The sequence below is a fragment of the Peromyscus leucopus genome, chromosome 10 (assembly GCF_004664715.2).
Source record: "Peromyscus leucopus breed LL Stock chromosome 10, UCI_PerLeu_2.1, whole genome shotgun sequence".
Lineage (NCBI taxonomy): Eukaryota > Metazoa > Chordata > Mammalia > Rodentia > Cricetidae > Peromyscus > Peromyscus leucopus.
This window is the reverse complement of record NC_051071.1, coordinates 70,971,036-70,995,852: the sequence shown is the minus strand read 5'-3', so window position 1 is coordinate 70,995,852 and position 24,817 is coordinate 70,971,036. Positions and strand designations below refer to the sequence as shown.

At 37.5% G+C, this 24,817-nt stretch overlaps 1 protein-coding gene across 7 annotated transcripts in view; it reads left to right on the top strand.

Annotated features, from left to right (window-relative positions):
• Nucleotides 1-5,638: 5,638 nt before the first annotated feature.
• Epha5 (EPH receptor A5) overlaps nt 5,639-24,817 on the top strand; it is a 353,466-nt gene continuing 334,287 nt past the window's right edge. For all 7 annotated transcript variants that reach the window (XM_028893691.2, XM_028893555.2, XM_028893477.2 and 4 more), the window contains exon 1: nt 5,639-6,568. In XM_028893691.2, coding sequence (XP_028749524.1) covers nt 6,382-6,568 — 187 coding nt within the window. In that variant the 5' untranslated portion in view covers nt 5,639-6,381. The remainder of the gene's footprint in view (nt 6,569-24,817) is intronic.

The window sequence follows — 24,817 nt, the reverse complement described above, 5'->3', positions numbered from 1 at the left end:
CGTAACATAAAAATATCAAATGAAGAAATTTAAATTACCTCATTGTTCACATATAGAATTGAGCACAAGCATAGATTCATTTAATTTATTTATAGCATAGATTACCTTCTATTGTATCTTGGTAATTTGACATTTTGTAGCTATCTTCTTATATAGATAAATATATTTCAGAGCACTTAAATAGCTCTGTGATAATTGCCTTGTATTCCTTTACATTCACTAGTGCTCATTGTACATTAGAGTATTACTTATTTATATTCATCAATATAACCCAGCTTTAATATTTAGTCCAGTTTAACTAATTTGCTGAAAAATTTAGAAGTTCCTGGGCTTAATTAATTAACCACATTAGAAAGGCATGATAAAATTATTAAAACATGTTACCAAAGAGGCTCCTAATTAGCATGCCACCAGCAAGTACATGAGACTGTCATTGCTGAATTTTACCAAGAATCCCGTTTCACAGGCTATCTACAATAGCTGTAAAACCAAGTCACATAGATCTCTGTTTTTTCCTATGCCATTGAGAAAACCTAGTAGTTTTTGCTCCTAGCAAACTACTACATATGTTACAAAATATGATATTGTGTGTATCAATTAGTTATATTTTTAATTCAGCATAGTACTGAACTTAACACTCTGTACTGAGACTATGGAGCTTAATACAGTTTATTTTTCACATGATATTAAATACATCTATAGTCCAGAATATTGCTCAGAATTTAATGGAATTTTACCTCCCATAATAGCATCATTTGAAGATGCTTTCCTACTTCTTCAGCCTCAAGAGTCCTTATTATTTTCACTGTCCACTTCTTTACATGACACCAGCTGTCCAAGATGCTGGAGGCAAACACAGTCACCAAAGAACATCCTAGTGAGTCAGTTTGGTTCCTCATCAACTGTAGTGGCCTTCTCCATGTAATTTCCTCCAACTTTGAACGTTGGTGTGAGGATGATTAAAGAATAAACCAGCATGAGCCACAGTGCTCTTGGGCTTTCTGTGATATTTGTACATGGTTTCCTTCTTTATTAGAGTTCCTTTAGCGACCCTGTAGACTCCACTCTATTCTTAAAAGTCAAAGAAAAGGGAAAGTTTTTTCCAATGATTAGGATATTTATGCTTAGCAACTTAAGTTTCTAATGGAATGTTTTAATTTTTGTTAAGAAAGCAATTATATTTCATTTCCTTTTTACCTATTTCCTTTTAATTATATATGTGTATGTATGATGTATGTATGTATGATGTGTGTGTGTGTGTGTGTGTGTGTGTGTGTGTGTGTGTGTGACTATGTGTACATGAGTCATATGGGTGCCCATAGAACCAGAAGTGGGCATCAACTGCCCACTATGGGTTCTCGGAACCAAACTCATGTCCTATGGGAGAATAGAAGTTGCTTTTTTAACAACTAAGCCATCTCATGTGCCCTGTTTACTAATTTCTTATTCACTGGCTTTTAACTTAAACCCTCAACTAATAACTAACAACCTCTAATTTAAATATGATCTCCCATTAAATCTTAGAAATGTGAATCATTAGTAGAGAGAATGGAATCTAGATGTTTAGGAAAAAATGTTTTAATGATAAACTAATATTGAACAAACCATTTTACATTCATTAAATAAAAATTCAGGATATAAAAAGTATATTATTATTGTGTCTCTGAACTTCGAAGACTTGATGATTTAAATTATATTGTCAATACTTATCTTTCAGATCAAAATAATTAATATCACCATTCAACAAATCAGGAATCCTAGAAAATAACTTCACTGTGGCAATTTGTGGTTTCTTTAGGCAATATTATGATTATTTGCTACACTCTCAGTTTAACTAAATTCTCCCTGAAAAGAATGATGGAAATGATAAAAGTCATTTAAATCAAAAGATTGTAGAGAATGTTATTTTCTACAATGGTTTATAAATGAGGTTTTTTTTGTCATTTATCTATGCTAATGTTAGTTGTTCACAATCCTTCATCCTGATGGTCCATTATCTCTACAGAATCTTCTCTCTCTCTCTCTCTCTCTCTCTCTCTCTCTCTCTCTCTCTCTCTCTCTCTCTCTCTGTGTGTGTGTGTCTCTCTGTCTGTCTTTCTCTCTTGTCTTTCTCTGTCTCTGTCTGTCTCTGTCTCTGTCTCTCTGTCTCTCTCTGTCTCTCTGTCTCTCTCTCTCTCTCTCTCACACACACACACACACACATACAGTGCTGTACTATACATTTTGCGATTGTTGATCTTTGTCTCCAAGTAGCATTTACTGATAGCTCTAGCTTCTTTATTTCCCTGTTTATTCATCCTCTGTTTACTATGTTATTTGATTTTGTTTTAAATAAATCTTAAAAGTATAATATTTTATCAAATTGTTCCCATTAGGGCAGACTTTTGAGATCACCTTTTTAGCCTTTTTTTATCACTGTGTGTAAGAAAACATATTCTTTACTTCTGTTACATCAGCATCCGTTGGAATAAAGCCAATATTTGTGCTCCAATCTGAACCTACTACCAGCTGTGTGAGGACTTGGGTCACCTAACCTCGTTCCCTCATTTTCTCGTTAACGTAGGACTAATAATTACACCCACCCATATGATGGGTGAAGTGATTTATGCAAAATTATCAAATAGCACTTTATCAAAAGTAAATTTTCAGTAAATACTACAATGTTTTTTTTGTCAAGACTGCTTTTCTTCTGTTTTGAATGTAGAAAAGATAAATGCAGGCTTATAAATTCATTTAACATATCTACAACATGGTGAATACAAGGACACTCAACTCTCAAGGTGCACGGTCAGTGTTGCTTTTCTAAGAGCAAACAAAAAATAGTAAATAAAAGAAACAACAATCTAACTTAGTAGTAAAGTCATATAAGCAAAGAGCTAAGAAGTCAGAAAATTTCTCATTTTGAAACATAATTTCTATGACAAATACAGATGATAGACCATCCCAACTAATAAATGTCCTAACATTGATTGTGCAAGATTGTAGCACAAATGAAAAAAAAAAAAAAAAGACTAGTTTGTATTCAGTGCCTTGGTTTTGTGTAAGTGTGCTAAGTTTGATTATATTACAAGAAAATAACATATGGCCAAGTACAAAGTCTTTGAAATTGAGGCCAAAGCCGGGCCACCAATACAACATTCTCTGATTAACAATCTTTCGGTAAAAATAAAATTTTATCATTGTCTTTGGCACTTCCTTTTACAGCTGTTATTTCTTTCAAATGAATGTGATAAATAAACGAACACTGGGACAATAGACCGTATTGTACATTATACATTCTGAATCTCCTAAATCATTCACCTCAAGTAGAAGATCATGCTTTTGTGGTCATATGACCAATGCCCAAGAAAATCTTTGTGAGATATATATATATATATGAGAGGTCAGGCAATTTTCTTTAGCTTTACATTCAGAAAATACTGCTGTTGTGTTGACTGATAGAAATTACAAGCTGTGGCTCATTCCAAGAAACAAACCAACTCAATATTTTGTCAGGAAATCCTCAGGCCTGAATATCTGGCTTTCCTTCAGTCCTAAGAAGCAGTGCAGTGTGTAGTGAGGCCATGACATATCTGAGTAGAGGAGACTTCTCTAGAAAGGAGTAACAGGCACCAAAGTGAGAGAAGCATAACAAAGACATTTCAGGACAAGGGAACACTGAATTTAAAACTTCATCAAACCAGGCGCACACTAAGCCTTTGGTAATACAAGAATATAAATTTTAGGGTAAATAAACTTGATTTCTATAAAGTCGATATTCAATAATTATACATTATTAACTCTTCTAGGCTGATAGCACACACACACACACACACACACACACACACACACACACACACACACACGAAAAAGGGAGGAGGTGGGAGCTTGGAGACCCTCTCAGTAAATCCCTGATCTCATTAATGAGATCACTGAGGCCTAAAGAAGTAAAGCAGGGGCTCCGTGGCCACTGAACTGCCAGTGTCTTATATTAGCTTTAGCGTGGACTGAAAGCTTTCTGTTTCTTGCTTTTATTCCTTATAGAAAATCTAATGTAGCTTAGCTATGGACCGAGTGGGGGAAAGACTCCCATTTCGAACCATCTTCAAATAGACACAAATTTTAACTTTCCTCCTCACAGTGAGGATTTTTGCCAAACTGGAAGACGGATTCACCCCCTTACCTTTCTATTTGCTTCATGCATTTGGAGCACATTACAGTAGCCTGAATCTGCTTTCAGCTTCCTAGTGCCAAAGCACCTGAGGGGGGGGGGAGATCAAAGATGAACTTCCACCTCTTCAAAATAGTGCATCACCGCTGCTCTGTTCTTTCACTTTTATCGCAAACATCTAAACAAAACCCAAAGGTCACCAGCCAACAATGGTGACAAATTTATTGTGAAGACACCAAGAGTCGAGGTGTGTCAGACTGGTGTTCAGTTAGCTTGAGTAGGTGTGAACACGAACCTTATCTTGAATTGAATGAGCTGCCTTCCTTTTCAAATCACACGTTTTGGGGAGACACTTTGCATTCTGATATGAAATGCCAGGGTAGTGAAATTGCCATTCTGGAGTATCTCTTAGAAACAATGAATGAGTAAATTGAAAGAGGATATTAAAGCAGGAAGACACAACAGAGGAGAAGCGGGGGGGGGGGGGATGCTTTTAAACTGCCCTTTCCCCCAGTTATTTGGTAGTCTTTCAGTGTAATGGACCACGTGCAATTAAAATAATTTAAAAAATTAAAACTCTGACGTTATTACACCCGTGTTAATTTCACTGGAATTAACTGCATGTTTTCCCATTATGTAATTTCCCTTCTAAAGTGTTCTATCACAAAAGCGCCCTAACATTGAAATAAATGCATTAGATCCTCATGTATTACCTAGCCTAGTACAAATGCCAACAGTCAAATTCTTTGATTCCGTGAGATCGCAAACCGACCCACTGTCGCTGAGTTTAGCTAGTGTACAGTTCACTTCTTAAGAACACGTTGAGTAATTATCTCATTCCAGAAGAACAGGAAGGGTCAGAGGCAGTGAGGGATGCGGGTGTTTAAGAAACTAGCCACGGACCCAGCAGAGCCTGCGAATGCGCTGTTATGTGACGACAAGGTTGTTGGTGCCACAGCCTGCAAAGGGCAGCAGGCGCAATGCCAGACCCAGGGACCCGCGGCTCCTCCTGCTGAGGGATGAGATAGGGCTGGCTTCCCGTCCTCCTTCGGGGGACCTCTGGTCCTCGCAGGCATCGTCGGGAGGATTCTTTGCCCTAATTATCCCAGGAGGAAGACGCGCCTTTCTCGGAGACCGCTAGGCAACACTCACCACCGCAGCCCGCAGATTACTTCCCTCTGTGGGTGTGCGACTTCGTTGAAGCGAGTCACACTTACAGTAGCTTGTCACTGGCGAGGCCTCGAGCAGCAGAGGGCGGGGGAGCGCAGGGCGGGGGGTGCAGCGGGGGAAGGAGGAGGAGGAGAGGGGGGAGGAGGAGGAGGAGGAGGTGGGAGGCGCAGAGTCGGGCGGCTCGGGGAGACGCCGGAGCTCCAGACACAGCAGGAGCGCGCCGCGCGGGTGCAGTCGCCAGCCAGCTCGCCCCGGCCGCCGCCGCCGCGGCGCACACTCCGCCTCCGCGCTGAGCAGCGGGAACCGCAGCGGCTCGAGCCGCCCGCCGGGCTCGGCTCCGCTCCCGGCCCGCGCTCCAGCCCGCTCCGCCCGCCGCACCGCCCCCGGCCGCGCTCAGCCCGCAACGATTTGACTTCCCTCTGCCGGCCTCTCCAGTTCTCTTAAGACCGCTGCCTGGGCTCCGCTCTCCTCCTCGCTGTTGGCCGCAGCACGGTGGTGGCTCTACTCTTCTCCCGTTTAGCCATAGTCAACCCCGGCTTTGCAATTTTTTTCCCTCCTTTTTTTTTTTTTTTTAAATGGAAAATATCCTCTTGATGTAAGATGACTCGTCTTCTTGACTCTCGCCCGTTTCAGCACTGAAGACTGAAAGGGAACCCTCACCACCACTCCGACGCTGGTGGCACTTAAAATAAAAAAAATAAAATAAATAAAAACCACAATTCTAAAAGAAAGAACAAGCAAAAAAGAAAAGTCTTAAGAGGCAAAGGAGCAGGACTCGGGACCCTCTGCAGACCCTTGTCTGAGACCACCCAGGACTACACTAGTCATCCAGAACTCCTGATTCCTCTCATCCAACTGAAACGGAGGGCGACTCCGAGCTAGAAGCAAACTTCAGGGCTCTCCGCGGCTCCTTGGTTCCCGCATTTGGAGGGGTCGAGGGCTGGAAGGCACCGGACCCCCACGAGGAGGAGGAGTCCCGCGTCTCTCTCGCTTCTCCCACCGAGTCTGAACCTTAGACTGAGCTACGCGGGACATCGAGGAGGAAAAGAGGGTAGCAGAAAATGCGGGGCTGCGGGCCCCGCGGTGCGGGACGCCGACGGACCCAGGGCAGAGGTGGCGGCGGCGACACCCGCCGTGTCCCTGCCTCTCTGGCAGGCTGCTATTCTGCACCTCTTAAGGGCCCCCTCTGGACGTGCCTTCTCTTGTGTGCGGCGCTCCGGACCCTTCTGGCCAGCCCCAGCAACGAAGGTAGGGTGATGGAGGTGGGGACCGCGGCGCCCTGGGGTGGATGGGTGAGGTGGAGCTTGTGTCTGCCGGTCGCCGCGCTCCAGGCGCCGCTACCTAGACCAAACCTCGCTCTTGGCTTCCAATGAATGTTTGTCCGCTTTTGCTGGCGGTTCCGGATCTCTCTCTCTCTCTCTCCCCTCTGGTATCTTTGGTTGCATTGTTTGACATCTCCGCAGAGTGCTTACCAGGCGAGGAACCTGCCCGTGAACCGAGGCTGGTTGGGGGCTGGGAAGAGTTGGAAGCTTGCTGGAAAGAGAGGTCTGAGACCTGAGCTGGGAGGTTGGGTGCGGTTGGGTCCTGGGAACCGGGAGAAGTGACACATCCGGCTAGTTGAGAAAGGCGAAGACAAGTCTCTCAGGATCCGTGGGGCTTTTAGAAACCCCTAATTTAATACTGGTATTTGAAGACGATGTCAGGGAGCCTGGTGCTTTTATTTTGGGGAAAGTGCCTACCCGGGAAACTGTTATTTAGGGCATCACTAGCTGCTATTCCGGGCTGGGTAACAAGAACTTTCATTCTGAAGGAGGCAATCGTGAAGAGCAGAAACTGATGGGTGCCCTTCTATTTGGGGGCTCTCTAACACTCCGAAGCAAAGGTAGAGGAAGGCGGGAAGGTAGGATGGTGTTAGAGGAGATAGGCAATGTGGATGCTAGGAAGTTGTTCACCACGGAACCCACCAATGCTTATCTTGTGAGAGAAGATCTGTCCTAGCCAGAGGCACCAGGTCCTGAAGTACCCAACCCTCCTATCCCCAGCCTTTTGCTCCGGACTGTTTGCCTTCCTCTGGGAGAATAAATCTGAAGGCAGGCGGCAGAAACACCACCTGTGTTGTTCTTTTGCTTGAGCTGGTCTTAGCCTCTGAGAAAGCAGTCTTGCTCCATTCTGTGTGGCCTTGCCTGTCTGTGGTCCTCTTGGCCACTCTAGATCTGCTGCTCCTCGTTCACACTTCACAGCTTGCTCTGGTCTCGGTTTAAGGGCTGAAGCCTTCCCATCCGGGAGGGTGGAGCATGGGGAAAGGCACTTAGCATCTCAGACCAGATTCTTGTCACCAGGAGTGGTGATCGTGTTCACTGTGGAAACATCAAAATCCTGTCCTCTTGTCTAGAAGCCCGGGGCTTTAGCTTTGGGTTGTGGATGAGACTCTTGGGGTGTAAAACCTTAAATAAACCCTTGCACTTAGGGATAGGAGATGATGGACCTGAAAAGATGAAGTAGCAGCAGCAGCAGCAGCAGAGTGGTGTATGCTCTCGTGACTAGCATGGATTCGGTCTGCTGTAGAAGACGCTGAGCTGGTAACCCCCAGAGCTGCCAGTTCCCAAGGAACCCTGCGAAAGCAGGGCAGATGGAGACTCACACCCAACCCCATTGACTTTCTCACTATGTTTATTATTAAACATCTGTTCAGAGGAATATATGTATCTGTCGATATCTGTCAGTAATGAAGCCATGCTTTAAGTCAAACAAGTTGGTTGTTTTTCCCCTCTGGAAAGTTTTTTTTTTTTTTTTAAGTGCTGTATTTTTTGTTTGTTTGTTTGTTTTAGACTTGTATCTTTTATTAACGTCTTATGCTAAGATCATTAGATTAGAAGTCCAAAGGCTGTAAGAGGGCTAATGCAAGGGAGGGGGACTTCGGGGGAGGGAAGAGGAGGGAGGAGAAGGGAGGAGGAGGGAGGAGGAAGGAGGAGGGGCTTTTAATCGTTTTATTCCAACCAAAGGACCATCCTGATTGAACTGCGAAATGATTCAAGGGTAGTATCAATCATCCTTTCCTCCACATAGTAATTCCAACCACCTATCTACAAGCATGTGTGCGATGGGGAAAGGAAGTGGACTCACGGAAGTCTCCGTAAGAGAACCGAAGAAATAAATTATCAAGGAGTGTGACACCCAGTGTGAACAAGAGCCAAGACTAAGGAGAGGAGAGCAAGCGGAAGGAAGTGTGTGTGTGTGGGGGGGGGGGGGGCTAGTGCAAGTCTCCAAAGGTGCCATAAGCAGAACTTGCATCTTGTGGAATGGAGCCTGGCAAGCGTTAGCTTTAACACCCACAGGTTGCACAGTCTTCCCCAGCTAGTAAAGCACACAGCTGACTGGATTACATACAGATGAGGGGTGGAGGATCTAACAAAAGCCAGCTGTACTTTACCCCTGGTTCTCCAAAGACACCCAGAATCAAGTATGCCTGCTGTTTGGGGAACATATTGTGATGTATAATTAAAATTTTAATTTTAGTACTCTTTGAGGTTGTCTGTCCGGTTCATTCCTTCACTACTCAACAGGATGCCATCTCTAATACCACCCCAGATCCTCCTGGGTTGTGAAATCCAGATTCTTTTCTGCCTTACATTTTCTATACCACTGCTCCTATACATGGGATCGTGACATAACTAAAAGATCCATAGCATCACTCTTCCTTATTTATTTAATGGATAAAATGAAATACACATCTTCAACTTGTTTTTATTTTTTAGAGTAGAACCTTGGAAGTTAAGTGAAGAAATATTTGATTGACATGCTAAATTTATTAATAAATTGATTCATAAAATTTATTATCTGCAACTTACAGAAATGCTTAGTGATTCTTCAGTCATATATATGTGTGTATACATTATATACATGGAATATACATGATATGATTGTGTGATAAAAATGTAAAACAAGAAGAAATAAATGTGAGTTATCATTTATACTTGTTCTTGCAATTATTTTTATTTTTATCTTTCATAGATAACTGCATTCTAAACAAATTATACAACCAATATTTATTCACTTGTGTGGGCATAAACCACACTTGGAAGAAACAGGCTGCCTTTAGATGGACAAACCTTTACTAAAAAAATCATTTCAAGTGTTTTATCGGAAGACTTCATTTTCAGATTGATCAAGGAGGACAGCAGTAGTAAGCACATCAACAAGTGCATAATTTTAAGAAATTTAATAAGGAAAGGGTCTGTGCCAACAGTTCTGAATTTTTGGAGGTGGCCCTGAACTTATTCAGTAACTGCCACTTTTTGCTGTCTGGAGATGTATTTGTAAACAAGCATTATTTGACAAGTGCTTTTCTCAGCAGGGATTCTTGGCCAATTACTGCTGAACAGCTCTGCATTGAAAATGATTCACCCGCAGTGAATCAAGCTTAATTCATTGAAGCTACAGTCAGTAATGCCTCACTAAAGTGCTGACAGTTGTCAGCAGTTTCTATTTGAAAAGTCCAGTTTCTCATCTCTGGATGTTTTGTCTGTTTGAGAAAGTGGGATAGGACAGAAGGTTCTTGGAAAAGGAATAAGAAGGGGGGAACTTGGCTAAAATGACTTGAAAGACAATCATAAAATAGTAAATATTTTCACTGGACAGAGACTGCAAGTAAAGTTTGTTTAAGGATATTTTTCTTGGCTTATAATAGGACCAGGCCCATAAAACATATGTAAGAACACAATAGACTTGTAAAACTAAATGGCTTCATTCTGTAGCCCTGTCTTACTGCTGTAATTCATTTCCTTTTAGATTAACCGGCAGGACCCCACAGAAAAGGACAGTAAAATTGTTCCCTCACCAGGACACTACTGAACAAGAAAAGAGAGCCATTACATCCCTTTGAATCATAGATTGTTGGAACCAGAAGGGACCATGGAGAGTTTTAGCTTTTTGCTTAATAAACCATGAAGGTTGGGGGTGGGAATCTTGACATTTTAAGCTCTTTCTTGGTATCAGGGTGACAGGTAAGATGATTTCATTTCCTTATGTAAAACAAGAAAAAATGTGATAACAGTTCCGGGGCTTGCAATATAAATACAACCTAAATACAATATTTTTAGCATTGGTAGAAAAAAAGGTTTACAGTTCTGTTTGTTTGTTTGTCTGGTTGGTTGGTTGGTTTTTCTGATTGGGTATAAACCAGACCATTGCAAAGGCTATGCACGAACTCTTAGCATTGAACCCAAGTGCTCACATTTTGATCCTTAGAAATGCACTATTTGCCATATTTATATTTTCACAATACTTTATCCGTTGTGAGCATTCAGAGTATATGGCAACAGGACAGAAAATGTCAGCTGTAAAGGGTTTAGCTATTTGTACACAAACACCCCCAAAGCATTTGATTCAGTATGGCCTCACACAGAAAAACGAGAGGGTTTTCTTATTTCCAGCTTTCCTTTTAGATTATATTCATACTTACACAAACATACATAAACATACAACAGATGTTGACTGTTTGACTTTATCATTTGATTATCTTTTGTTTGGTGTGCTTCTTAAGACATTTACTGGAATTGTTGACTAATTTCTCTTTCATTTGAGAAAGCCATTCTGTATTTTCTTGTAAATATAGAGACTGAAGGTACATGACTGTAGTAACATTTTGTTGTATGGGTCAAAATTAATTCTTAAAAAGTATTACTAACTTCTTTTAAAAGCCATTCTTTTAATTTAGATTAGCAGATATACTTTATTAGTGAACAAGATGAGTCTTAGTTTGATGTGTTTAGTTATCCGAATATTATGATGATACTTGGAAATATGATAATACTTTTACAAGAATTTCCATAAAGTATCAGAATTAATTGAAGTATGAATATAAAAATGTAATTATTATCCACTAAAATGCATTATTTCTATTTTTATCATAAAGTGTAATTAAGAATATAGATAAGCATGAGAGCTGAATATAGAAATTGAGAACTTAGAAACTCAGTGTTTTTTGCTACTCTGTATGTACCATGGGTACACTTCAATAGGGGCAGAGAGGCTCATGCTAACATGCTTGCCTAGATAAATGCATAATACGTTGTTTATGAAAATTAATATCCTTGCATGCAAGTAATCGAAAGTTAGTTGATAGGTAAGCATTTTATATTTTATTTGAGCCACAAAATTAAGTGAACACATGTGTGCATCCATAGTTCATATAAAGGTAGGTTTCAAAAAGAGCTCTAAAGATTTGTTAAATACAGATTGAAATGGTTCATATCTTTTAGATACAGCTTAATAGTGTTTAAACTTAAAATAAGCAAGGAAATGTTCTTATTCAGTGAGATACACATGGGAAAAGTAGATAAAAGGAGATTTTCTGATGCAGTCAATAACAAATTTTAAAGTATTGCAGAGCTTTACTACTGAAAGAAACTATTTTTAAATACCACATTATTTTAGTGCTTTTAGAAATCTGAAACTTACTATGATAAAATTGCCTGAATCATTGGTTTCACTTAAAATGTTTAATGATTGGGTGTTTGGTATTTTGTCTTAAATTATCAAAGACTTCAAAGCATACGTACATAAGAAAGTGTCCGTTTGCTTTAGATGTTTATATTTTTAATATTCATTTTATAAGAGTACTGAAACAAGAATATCAGTAGATTTTAAAGTTGTGGACAGGACAAAATAGATGGCAGTATAAGACTTCTAAGTGTGTAGTCACTCAGCTCACGTTTGATAACTCATTCAGGAATAGTTTAGACAACAGTAGTAAGATCACTAATGCTGTATACAATGCTGTGAAATAAACTAAATCAGATTATAAATGGCATAGACATTTTTCAAAATTAAAAAAAATGTACTCGTATAACCCTCATGTTTTAAATCTCAAGCATGAATATTTATGATTTCTTATGGCAGAAATTTCATACATATAAAAGATGTATTTAAACCCATTGCTTTTACCATGTCCAGGTAAGGTATGGACATGATTAAAGTTAATATTATAACAGAAAATATAAAATTGAATGTTTTAAATATAATCTTCTTTATTAATTTCATAACAAACAGTTTTAAATTTCTATTTAACTTATTTAACTGTCGTCTAAAATAGTGTTACCTGATATTAACTGCTACTGCAAGTGCAAAGTCAAATAAAAATAAAAATAAGAGATTTAATATATGTAACAAATTGAACTATACTTAGTTGAATGTCTAAGAATTGATTCTTTTATTTTTTTCAAAGCTTAATTTTTTTATCTGATGTTCCTAATGAGAATCCCAGTTTTACAGTTATAAAACTTGAATGTAGCAGTGCCCATACTATAAGTCTGTAAAAGTTTTTATGATCTTGGATGGTGACATTTTTTAACTGATATTATATTAGTTTTGATTTTTGAAATGATTTTTTTATCTTTAGTGATTTTCAGAAACCAGAAAGAATCATGCCTGACACATTGCCTGAAAATCTTCTAAAAACCTGTGTGTGGATTTTGCCTTTAGAGTACCAATTAGTTGTGTTCCATTTAAATAAAACCTAGCAGGTTCTGAGAATAATTAAACTTCACTGTAGCTCTTCTTTTCCTATAGGGTGCACAGCCTTTAGTCTCTTATCACCTTATGAGCTACTTTATTAATACCATTTGAATTATTTCTTATACAATGAAAGAACATACAACCCTTTGTTGAATGGGGTCGTATCTAGGTCATGCCTTCTTCCTTCTGTAGCTCTCAGTGACTATTCATGGTTTTAATCTTTATGCATTCATTTAAGATTGAATAATAACTTTGCTAGGATGTGAGTGAATGTGCTAAGGATTCATGGAAAGGTTGTAGCAAGGCTGAGAGTGGGGACAATTTAAATATGGTATAATAAAAACTCAATAATAAAAGTGTCAGGCTCTTTTTAAATCTTTTAAAAGAATATGTCATTCATACTTACACACATTTTAATTTTATATTTGATTCTCCATGGTTCCGAAGACACATCAGTGTGATGAAAAAAAGGTATTTAGAGGTTTATGGTTCTTATATTTCTTTATGAGATCGATTGTTTAGCTGTCATGCCAAACACTTGTGGCAGAAGACATATCACAGATTAAGTAAATGGGATTTAAGTGTTTGTGATCATTCTAATTATATTTCACTGGATGGATTATTGCCCAGGCCATGTCTCCATCAGTTAAGTTTTTCTTCAGTTTAAATAAAATGGGCCATAGCTCTCTGTAAATGATTCTGGAATAAAAAATCCTCAAAGAGCCAAAACCTGAAGGTTGAAATATTTTGCATATGCTTTGCGAGAAAATGTTCCTACTTGGAAACATGTTTCTGGCTAAGTATTGGATGATTTGGAGAAAATACAGTCTGTTCTTCTACTCAAAGATGGGTGCTGCCTTTTTTCCTCATAGTAATTTCATAACCTTATTTTCGTCTGTCAATTCTCTTTGCCTTATTATCCCTTTCCTCACCAAGGAAGGCAGTACATAAGAGGGTCAGAACCCATGCCTGCTGTGCTCAGTTTCCCCCAAAAGATGTCACAATTTCAAGATAGATGTTAAGAAGACAAGACATTTCTCTTAATTAAAATGTTGAAGAATCCTCTACCTAAATAATAGTTTGCACCAAACTCAATCATCTGTTAGTTACATAGTTCTTAGAGGAGAAATAGATGTGTTTAAGACATCTCTATCAGCCTTGGCTTTCTTAAGAAGTAACTCACTTACTTGGCCTTGGCAGGACAATGTCACGATGTGCTAATGTCTTGCCTGTGGAAAGACTAAGTCAGCAGGTAAATCCAGCTGGCACCAGTTGAGCCCCTGCAGTGCCCAGCAGGAGCTTGCCATGTGAGCCAAGTTTAGCTTTCTTCCAGAGCCTTTTCCTTCGGAAAGGCTTCCCGATGATACATATGATAACAATGGACCATATTTTCATGGAAAGGCTTCATTGAAGACAGTGTAGAAATGACTCTGTTCTGAAGAAGCGCCACAGCCATCCTTCTGCAGTAGGGAATATTGAAGAACTGTTCTGTTTGAAGGACTTCAATGATGCCTAGTTTCAAACCAAGATAACTTTGATTTCCCTCGAGAGGACACAGGGAAGAAACAACAGAAACAAAACTAAATGACTCTTTTTAAGATTGCAGATGTGGCTCCTTGGTGTTGATTGAAGTCTGTGAAACCAAGGAAGCACAGATCTTAGGTGTTATGAAATGACAGGAAGAAGAGAAGAAAAACATTCCAGCTTTGGATTTTGAAATCAAACATTTTTGTTGGTGCTAATCTCCTCCACTTACTATGTTCTTTGATAATTTTATTTTACTTTGTCGTAGTTCTGTTCATTTGTCTATAATAGGGTGGTTATTTTACATCCTGTAGTACTGTAGTAGGGGAGAATTGAATGAAGCACCCTCTGCATTGGTAGAACTCTATAGAAAGGAAAGTCAGGAGAGAGGGCACAGAAAGCCCAAGAATGGAGCTGAGTAAATGTTCTCAGTAGGCCATGCATGTGTTTGCTAGATTAAGTCAAGATAAAAAGTTAATATTGTTTAAGGGAACTTTCATTAAAAAAATTAAATAATATAAAGATTATCCTTTTTTTCAGATTTAGCAGAAATTGGATCTTGGCCATCCTTTGATAATGTCCTATTTGCATAGATGGAGTCATTGTCACTGAGCCTGCTCCCTTATTGTAATCAGTTTCCCAACTATGGTACCTCTTGTAGGATAGCTAAGGATGAGGAGTTCTAGGGACCATGACACTGCAACTGTGCCATGTGTTATGAGATGTAATACATGAGCCCCTTCAGGATCTACACAGTAAAAATGGAAATGTTAGGGGCATTCATAGAGTCGCTATGACATGAAAGAAGAATGTACCTGTGCTACTGAGTAAAGTTGCTACAGTTCTATAGCTAAACAACAAACGTCAGTTCTTGTTTTTCACACATCATGAGATATAGGGTATTCGAGACATAATTTCTCAGTCACAGGTCATCATCTTTCTTGAACTGGAAGATGGAAAAGATCTTGCACTAGGAAAGTTATCTAACAAAAGGAATTGACAAAATACCCGTACAGCTGTACAAAATAAAAATGAACCACCTGTGTACTAATTCTCTGCTGGGTTTCTTAATCTAATGACAAATTTGGGAGTTTGACTAGGAAATAAAGAAAATATGAAAGTACAGGTATCATAGACTACAAATGTTGTATTTTATTTTACATTTCCACATTTTATCATCCATATGATATATCAAGAGATATCTGCAAGGATTTTGAATATTTTTTCATCAGATGTTACAGTTTTAGGATAACCCTTAAATATTTTCTAGTCTGTTATAGATATTACATTAAAGTATGCATGGGCAAAATATAAAAGTATAAACAGTAACTTTATACACAGAGAGATGATCATTAAATTAACTACCTTCTCAATTTTAAAAATTGATAGCAGGGAAAATGTTTAGTTTCATGATATACATCTAACACCCCTGATTTCAGTTTTAAATACAGTTTTCAATCTTCATTTCCCAGAACACTTATCTCTTCAATGACATGCATATTAAATATATTTCTTGGAAATATGAGTAGGTTTTTATATTTCCAGAAAGGTTTTAATATAATTACCAGAAGGCTGCTCTTTCACACGCAAGAGACTATAACAAATCATGAGAACATTTGGAACATATCATTTAGATTTACTTGTAAATAAAAAATTGCATACTTATCAGTGCCTGTGCTTTATTCAAGAATTATAGCTATCATTCATTATTGATTTACTATGTGTCATTGTTGTGATTTACATGTGGGTTTGTTTTCCTCTAAATGAGCCAAGGAAATCTTCATTATCATCACTTTATTTTAGAGAAGTGTGTTAATATATATGTTGAATAACTTGCCTCAGTTTATTCATGTGGAAGTGGTACAGCTTTCATGAAAACTCAGGTATCCTGGCTTCAGCACTGATCTTATCAACTCTTTGTGCAAGAGGAGAGTTTGCCATCCAATAACCGTAGCCATTCTTACTTTGGCCATCCTAGTACAAAGTGTCTAGGAAGAAGATATGTGGAACTCTGGAGACTTTCTTTCCTATACTCACTATTACTGACAATCATGTTTTCCACTGGCATGGAGTAGCTATCTTCCTATATCTTTCTTTCTTGCTGAACACATATGTTATTTGCCTTACCAATTTTTCTCTGGAATTTTAGAATATAAAAAATTCAGTCACCATGCTAAGCCAAGACTAGATTCTAAATCTAGATTTTAGTGCCAGTAATTTTATTAAGACTCTCTTTCCGAATAGTGCTATCTGTTGCAGAACACTATCCATTCCTTTACTAGGTATATAAAGGTCCTTTGAAAGTTTTGTTCAACTTATCACAAATTCCACTTTTCAGGCAGCATGCCCTATAATAAGAAAAATCACCTACAGATTCAATGTAAAATGTAGGCAATTTTTGTCTCAACTACAAACCAACTATCATGGTTTTCTCCCCTTTTATGTATAGATTTAGGTATGATATTTTATAATAATTTTGAAAGTTGTTTATATTATAAAAGCATTTTCCTATGAATCTCATTAAAATACCCTTATAGGTAGGATAAATTAGAGAAATTCATTACTACTACAAAAGGATCTTAAATAAGAAAATATTTAATTTAAAATGCTAGAAAATATCAAAAGTTAACACTTTTTTGGTACCTCAAATTACTAGCAAATTAATAGACTCTAGATATTGGCTCTATCTTTTGGAGTTGTGAACCTTGGGCAATCCAGACAACTTTTCTGTATCTACTTTCTTATCTGTAAAATGATAATGTTATTACAATACACTTTAGGGTTGTATAGATAGAGTTCATATTTTTAAAATGCTTTGCAAAATTTTACATCTTACCATATGATAGCATTAAATATTACATCTTCAAAAACTTTAGGCTGGCGTTCTGACATTTAGCAGGGTATTAGTTAGAGAGTCTTAGTTGTTGAAAATAGAGATACTAGAAGAAAAGGACTTGACTGCAGTTCAGTAGCTCAGAGTCCTTATTTACTTCCTGAGTAAAGCTTTTCAATGGCTCTTCAGCAGCCTTAGGTTAAAAATCAAACCTTAATTTTGCGTGCACAGTAGTCATTGATTTGCCTCAGGATCATACCTCCTGTCAATTCACTCTCACTGTCCTATGGAAGGAGAGTGAGGCACCTTGTCTTCAGTGCCCCGGATTCTCTAACACACTCAGCCAGCCCCTCCCACACGTATGGCTAGATTTTTATCCTAGGTCTGTACAGATTTCCCCAAGCTTGAGTTCCCATATTCATTCCTCATGTGGCCTGTCACATGAAATTGTATTTTCACTTGCTTATGCCTTTCTGATCTTTATTCAGAATGGAAGTACTATAAAAATAAAAGCTAATCAGGGAAACGGTTCTCTCAAGTTGGATTGTAGGAAAAACAGAAACCATATAATTTTCCAACCAAAACAATTTAATTTTGACAAACTGACAGTAGAATGTCTTGGTTCTTGAATTTATTTGATGCATCACTGTGGGGAAAGCATTATCTGTCTGGAAGCACATTGAGAACTGCATCCAAAACTTAATTCTCCATCTGGAACATCAGGGAAGTACTCTATAAATCCATGTTTGATTAATGAATACTATGAATTAAATTCTTTAAGTGACTTAAAGCTCCTATTTAACAGCAATTTCTTTCACTCTGGAATTCTATACTTGATGAAGCCAATAGAACTCTTTTCCTAAGTCCACAATTAACAGAAGTTAGGATTGGTTTTATAAAGCCTGTAGTAAATTGAAATGTTATCAACTGAAAGATTACATGATTCACCAACCACAGTAAGCAAATATCAACATATATGCCATCAGAAGCATTTTCTTTAGATTTACAAAACATATAACAAAGATTAAATATCTACTGGGAATCATATATATCAGAAATATTTTGTTTTGTGTTTAGTGCTTTGTGATTTAATCAACTTGTGTTTTATTTTTGTTGCTCTCCTATGGTTACTTTTTAGCATTCATGCAATTTGACCTGCAATAAAATGTTCTTTTCTACTCAAAAAGTGACTTAATCTTACATCTAGAGAAACAATTAATGCAAAACATCTGTTTGTAATTTGGGGGAATGGAAAGAATTACTCTTTCATTTATTCTGTTTCCTGAATTACATTCACTGCTACATACTTCATGAAGTGCTGTAGATTCATAGTGTCAAGGGAATTCTTCATATTAAAGAGAAAATGTCAGGAAGAAGTGTATCAATTATTATGTGTATAGAGTAGCATTGAAACATAAGTTTGTATGGGAAATAATTATCTTTTCAACTATAGTTTTAGTAGTTTATGGGTAGTTTGTTTAAGTAACTATCCCTCCAGAGACAACAGCATTTTAATTGGCTGTATAATAGTAATAACTGTTTAAAATATCAGATATGTTTCTTTTTCTTTTTTTGGGGGGGTGGTTGAGACAGGGTTTCTCTGTGTTGCTTTGTGCCTTTCTTGGAACTCACTTGGTAGCAGGCCGGCCTCGAACTCACAGAGATCCGCCTGGCTCTGCCTCCCGAGTGCTGGGATTAAAGGCGTGCGCCACCACCGCCCGGCCAGATATGTTTCTTTTTATGAAGTTATAAAATTATTTGAATTGGATCATTTTCTAGGTAGACGTGAAAATATGAAACTACTGCTATGAGGACTCATTGCATAATCTCCTTTAATTCTTAAACTACCCTAATAATACTGATATTTTTAATATGGAGGGAAGTTGATCTTGGTATAATTCAATAATTTGTAGTCGGTCACACAGCACTTAATTTGACAAAGTGTCAGTATGTAAGTTGCTGAAGCTCTTGACTATACCATTTGAGCCAGATATTGCATCCCTCCAAATGTTACTACCAATATGGTTTGTATTTTACTTATGCTAATAAATTGCAAGGAAGAAATCATACTTTAGGAAAAGTATGTGCCTCAGAAACCATCAATACCCTCATGAATATTATAATTACATATGGAAAGGAACATGGAAAATTCACATTGAGAAATTATGGCTGCCACTGATGCTGAGGCACTTTCACAGAAATTTTAAGTTTAGATATTTGATTACACAGCTCTCATTTCCTCACCAAAAAATCTGTCAGTTCCTCAGAAAACTGACTTATTGCTAATCCTGTGATTTGGAAGATGATAATCGAAATGATATTTTTGTTTGGGATAGAGAGGGACAGCACATATAATCATTTTTAGTTTCAAAATATGTGTGAAGTGATTTTGTTCTGATAAGAGCTTCTGTATTGTGTAAAGATAAGGATATATATATATATATATATATATATATATATATATATACTATTATCAACATTTTTCAAGGGTATGACTCTTTCTCCTCTACATCTTAATTCTCTTCTCTCTCCTTTCCCTCTTATTTCTTCCCCCTCACCTTTTTACCTCCCTCTCATCTTCTTCCTCCCCATTCCTTCTTATAACCTTTTCTTATTCCTCCTCCACTTCTTTGATTAGTTGCAGAAATTTTCACTAAAAATAAATCCCACCCATCTAGTTACAAATCGCATCTAGTTATAGGTTTCCTGGATATGTTTTTGCATCTCCCTTTGCTTTTCCCAAATGAAGATCTAAGATTTCTCCTTTGAAGCTCATGGGTTCTTTTTGTAAGTCAAGGTGATAATACAGAAAAGGAATATTGTATATAAGACAGTGTGAAAGCATACTGACTTATAGATATCTAAACATGTCAATAAAACTAAACTGCAATGCACAGTGTAGACTACTTCAAACCAATGTTTTCTCAGCCAGAGTTGCTTATCTGAGTGAAACCAAGAAGATTGTTAAATATACCGTGACTGGATGTCAAAAATCACTGAGTCAAATTTATTAAAACATTCCATTGAAAAAAATCAGAACCCAATAATCGAAAATGTCAAATATCAGTAATTATTTTTATGTTTTTGAAAAATTTGCTTAAAACAGATGTACTCAAAGTAGGGTATGAGGATTAGAATTTTTCCCATCTGCAATGATATGCATGTCATGATCAACCATTGTTTTAGAGACCCATTACAGTTTTATATCACCACCACAGTTCAACTGTGTGATAGTAAGGTTCATCTTGTTGAACTGAGTTATAGCCTAGTTCTTAAGCTGTCCAATGTTAGTTTAATACAGACATTCCAGAATAGATGTGTAGTGGTGTGCTTTTAAGAATGTGGTCTTCTCTCCTCTATGTCTCATCCTCATCCTGGTGCTTTAGAAGGATCAAAGGTATTCACATTTTTTAAATCTTGCTATTGATTCCAATGTGGAAAGTCTGTATTAATTTTGAATCATTAGAGCAAATACCCAGGAATGATCTACTTATAAGGAAGAATATTTTGTTTTGATTCTTCATTTTGAAGGCTTTGGTCATGACTGATTGACCCTATCAGTTTGGTGCCATGGTGAAGTGGCACATCATGATGGATGAACAGGAGTGAAATAAGCCAAGCCATTCATATCAAAGCAAACATGACTGGAATCCTACCGTAGTAGTTACTTGTTGCTATGACAAAAAGCTGGAGAAGAACTACATAAGCAAGGAAATGATTATTTTGACTCACAGTTTATGGGTACAGTCCATCATGACAGAGTGGCTTGGTGGCAGGTCTGGGTGATGGTGTGTCCCATAAGTGTCCACAGTCAAAAAGCAGAGAGAGGTGAATGTTGGTCCACAGATTTTTTTTCTCCTTTATATGCAGTCTCGGGCCCCAGCCCATTCATTGGATGACGTCACTGACATTCAGGGCGTGCCCTTCCACTTGGGGTTATGTATCTCTTGAAATACAATCGCAGAAGTTATTGAAGTGAATTTCTATGGTAATTCTAAATCCAGATAGTCCATTGTGAGCTTTCCCTTTATGAATGAACTCTTGATGATCAGAATGTCTTCCATTCATTTCTATCACTTGTTTCTTCTACTTCCCAATATCAGTAGGTTAGGACTAGGCCTTAAATATGCAGACATCTGCAAGATATTTTAAATCTAAATTATAGGAAGGGATAGACATCAAAAGATAGGGGTATGGGGCAAACATATATGATCACTTCTCAATATAAATAATTTCTATTACTGATTTAATACTAGACAGTATGAAAACACTTTACGGATGAGGATGATAGAGATTATTATGAAACATCACTATATACATAAGAGAAACAGTACAGAAGAAAATGAATATTCTAATTACAGCAAGATCCAATCATTATTTATCCTACCCTGAAGCCTGTAGAAGAAATAATTATACAGAATATTTTGAAGTTTGATACATTTTAATAAAGAACGAGGGCTAATTAGGTTCTGGCATAAGGAATGATTCAAAGCAAAGAGCTGTTATTTATACACCATCCATTTTATTCTAATTATTTCTTATATATCTTTGATTTTTAAGAATAAAAAATGTTGAGTATATATGAAACCAATAATTCCTTATTTCAGCTGGTAAAGAATAGCAGCTATCTAAATTGGATGTTAAGGAAAGAACTTTCATCATTATTTTGTTAGTTACTCTTCTGTACATAGGAAATTTGATTATCTAGCAAGGGGTATTAATCCATTTGAATTATTCATCTTGTTAAAAGTTGGGTATGTGTGTTCATGTACATTTGCATGGGTGCGTGTTTATGTACATGCATATACATGGAGTTCAGAGAATAACTTCTGTACCATTCTTGGGGAGGCTGTATACCTCCTTTGAAATAAGGTCTCTCCTTGTTCTGAGGCACAATGATTAGGTTAGACAGGTTAGTCAGGCTCCATAGATTGATTTTTCCCCTCCTTCCCTAGCACCGAGACTCCAGGTGCACACCATTATGACTGACACTTTTATTTGGGTTGTAGAGATTGCACTCAGGTCCTCGTGCTTACAAGACAAATGTTTACTGACTCCTCCCATCAGTTCCAAAGATTCATCTTGCATATAATATGTTAAGGATATTATGATAGATAGATGCTGGCCTCTGTAACATACTATTCATAACCCATTAACTCAATAAAACTCATTTTATTGGTAAATATTTAGAGATGTGAACAATTGTATTCAGCAAGTCAGACACTGGATCAGATTCAATAGAGGAGCAAGAAGAAAAAGGGCTTTGATTAGGTAACTCGGATTTAGATTCCAGCTATGTACTTATATTAGTTCTGGGACCTTGGGCCATTGGCCTGTTTAACTTTTCTCAGCTTCAATTTCCTTATCTGTAAAATGAGGAACATAACATATCAAAAGATCACTGTTAAGATTAAGTGATAAAATGTGTGAGTACAGATACATATAATTTTATTAGTTTCAATCGTTGATGGTACAGGCATGAGAACTGAGTCTTTGAAAGTAAGAATCATTTCCTTGAGGTTATATGGCAACAAAACCAATATTATAGGAATAATGAACATTACCTGTGCCATGAAGCATTCTTATACTCAATTTTGTAGAAGCACATTTGTTTCAAGTGCTAAAGACTATCAAATTTGTGTTTTTGAAAGGAATACCTTCGTATAATAGCTTTACACAGAGACATGTAGAATAAAGCAGTTGCTTAGGATGAACATTTTGCAATTGAAAGTCTTCTTAAACTCTTATGTCATGCAAAGCTGACCTTTCTCAGAGAAGATGAAAACAATATCAGAGATTTCACAAATTTAGTTACCACACCCGACAAGGTAGTCACTGAAAACATATGGCACTGCTCTTTTCAAGCAATGTGTCCAGTGACGGCAGCAGATTGCTCATTACTCATTATCTAGCTGTCAGTGGATTTATGTGTTAGCCTTGTTTAAACATTTTGTGCAGACTCACCAGCAGATATGAATTGTGAATTCCTTTCTTTTCCTCTCACTGTATTATTCCTTCAGAGTTCATTACTAATTCATAGTTTGGAAAATGCATTTCTGATTAAACTTATCCTATCATAGATATCAGTTTTACAGGGTAAATATTGATCATTAAATTTGAAAATCAGCAAGTAAATTGTTGTTATTAATGATAAAAACATTGCCTAAAAAGTGACCAAAAATGAATGATATGGTACTGATGAGATAACTTAAGTGTTAAAAGCATATTACTCTTTCAGAGGACCTCAGTTTGGTTTTCAGAATCCACATTGGGTGGTTCACAAGCACCTGTAAATCCAGTTCCAAGGAACCTGATACCCTTTTCTGCCCTCTGTGTGTATTAGTCAGGAATCCCTAGAGAAACAGAACTGATATTGCATATGGGATTTATTAGAGTGATTTAAAGGCTATGGTCAAACTATTCCAACAATGCCTGTTTTGGATCCATAACCCTGGATGTCTCAGCTGGCCTTCAGTATCCAGCATCCAAAGGAAGTATAATACAATACAGTGAAGAAATGAATTTACCAGCAAGAGTGAGGGCAAGTAGGCAAAGAGAAGTTGCTTCCTTCTTCAATTTCCTTTATACAGGCTGCCCACTGAAGGTGTGGCCCATAATTAAGGTAGATATTCTCATTTCAAATGAGTAAGTGAAGAAAAATCCCTTAATGGCTTACCCAGCTGCTTAGGTTTTAGTTAATTGTAGATGTAGGCAAGTTGACAAGCAAGACTAGCCAGCACACTGTGGTATCTGCACACATGTGGTGCACATACAGACATACATAAAATGCATAAACACATAAATATAAATCAAATCTCTATAAAATTAATAGCAATAAGAGCATTTTGAAACAAAAAGACTGGATGATTTTGCAGTCAGCAGCTTTATGATTGATTATATTGATTGCATTGATGACATATGTTACAATCAAAAGAATAACAAGTTATTTTTTAACTAATTAATGAACTGAGTTTGAAAGAGTTTTATTCCTGACTAGCTTTGAGCTTGCTATGTGATGGCTGAAATGTTATTTAAACTAACTTCAAAGATGAATCTGAGGGATCAAGTAAATCGGCAGTGAAAGCAGTAAGAATTCTGTGAACAGAATTTTATAGGTATTGAAAAAACGAGGCAAGAAAAGCAGACTTTAGAAGCAAAAAAGGAATTTGCCTTCAAGTTCCCACCCTAGCAGTTGGGATACCCTCCTTTGCCAGTAACAACAATCACGTTGTCTAAGAGGTTAAGCAATAAATTTGATTTTCCTGTATAAAAGCAAGTCCTAAGACAAGGGTGCTTCAAGTTTGGATGGATTAGCATAGCTGTGATATAACTTGTAATGTACTTTCTATGTCTTTATTCTGCCAACCATAATCTGCAGGCTTTGCTTTTCCACTGCTCTCCTTATTTTCTTTAGGTGGCTGGTATCTGATCCAAGAAGTACACAGTTACATCCAAGTCAACCAGGAATGGTTTTTGTTCTCATTGTTTTGTTGCTTAATAACGGTTTCAGAAATTCCCTTCCCTTGCAGAATCCCTTCACAGCTCATTGAACAGAACTGATTTAATAGTAGGACCACAGAAATAGAAGTGAAATTAGTTCCTATTCCTCCAGGATTTTGCCCAAC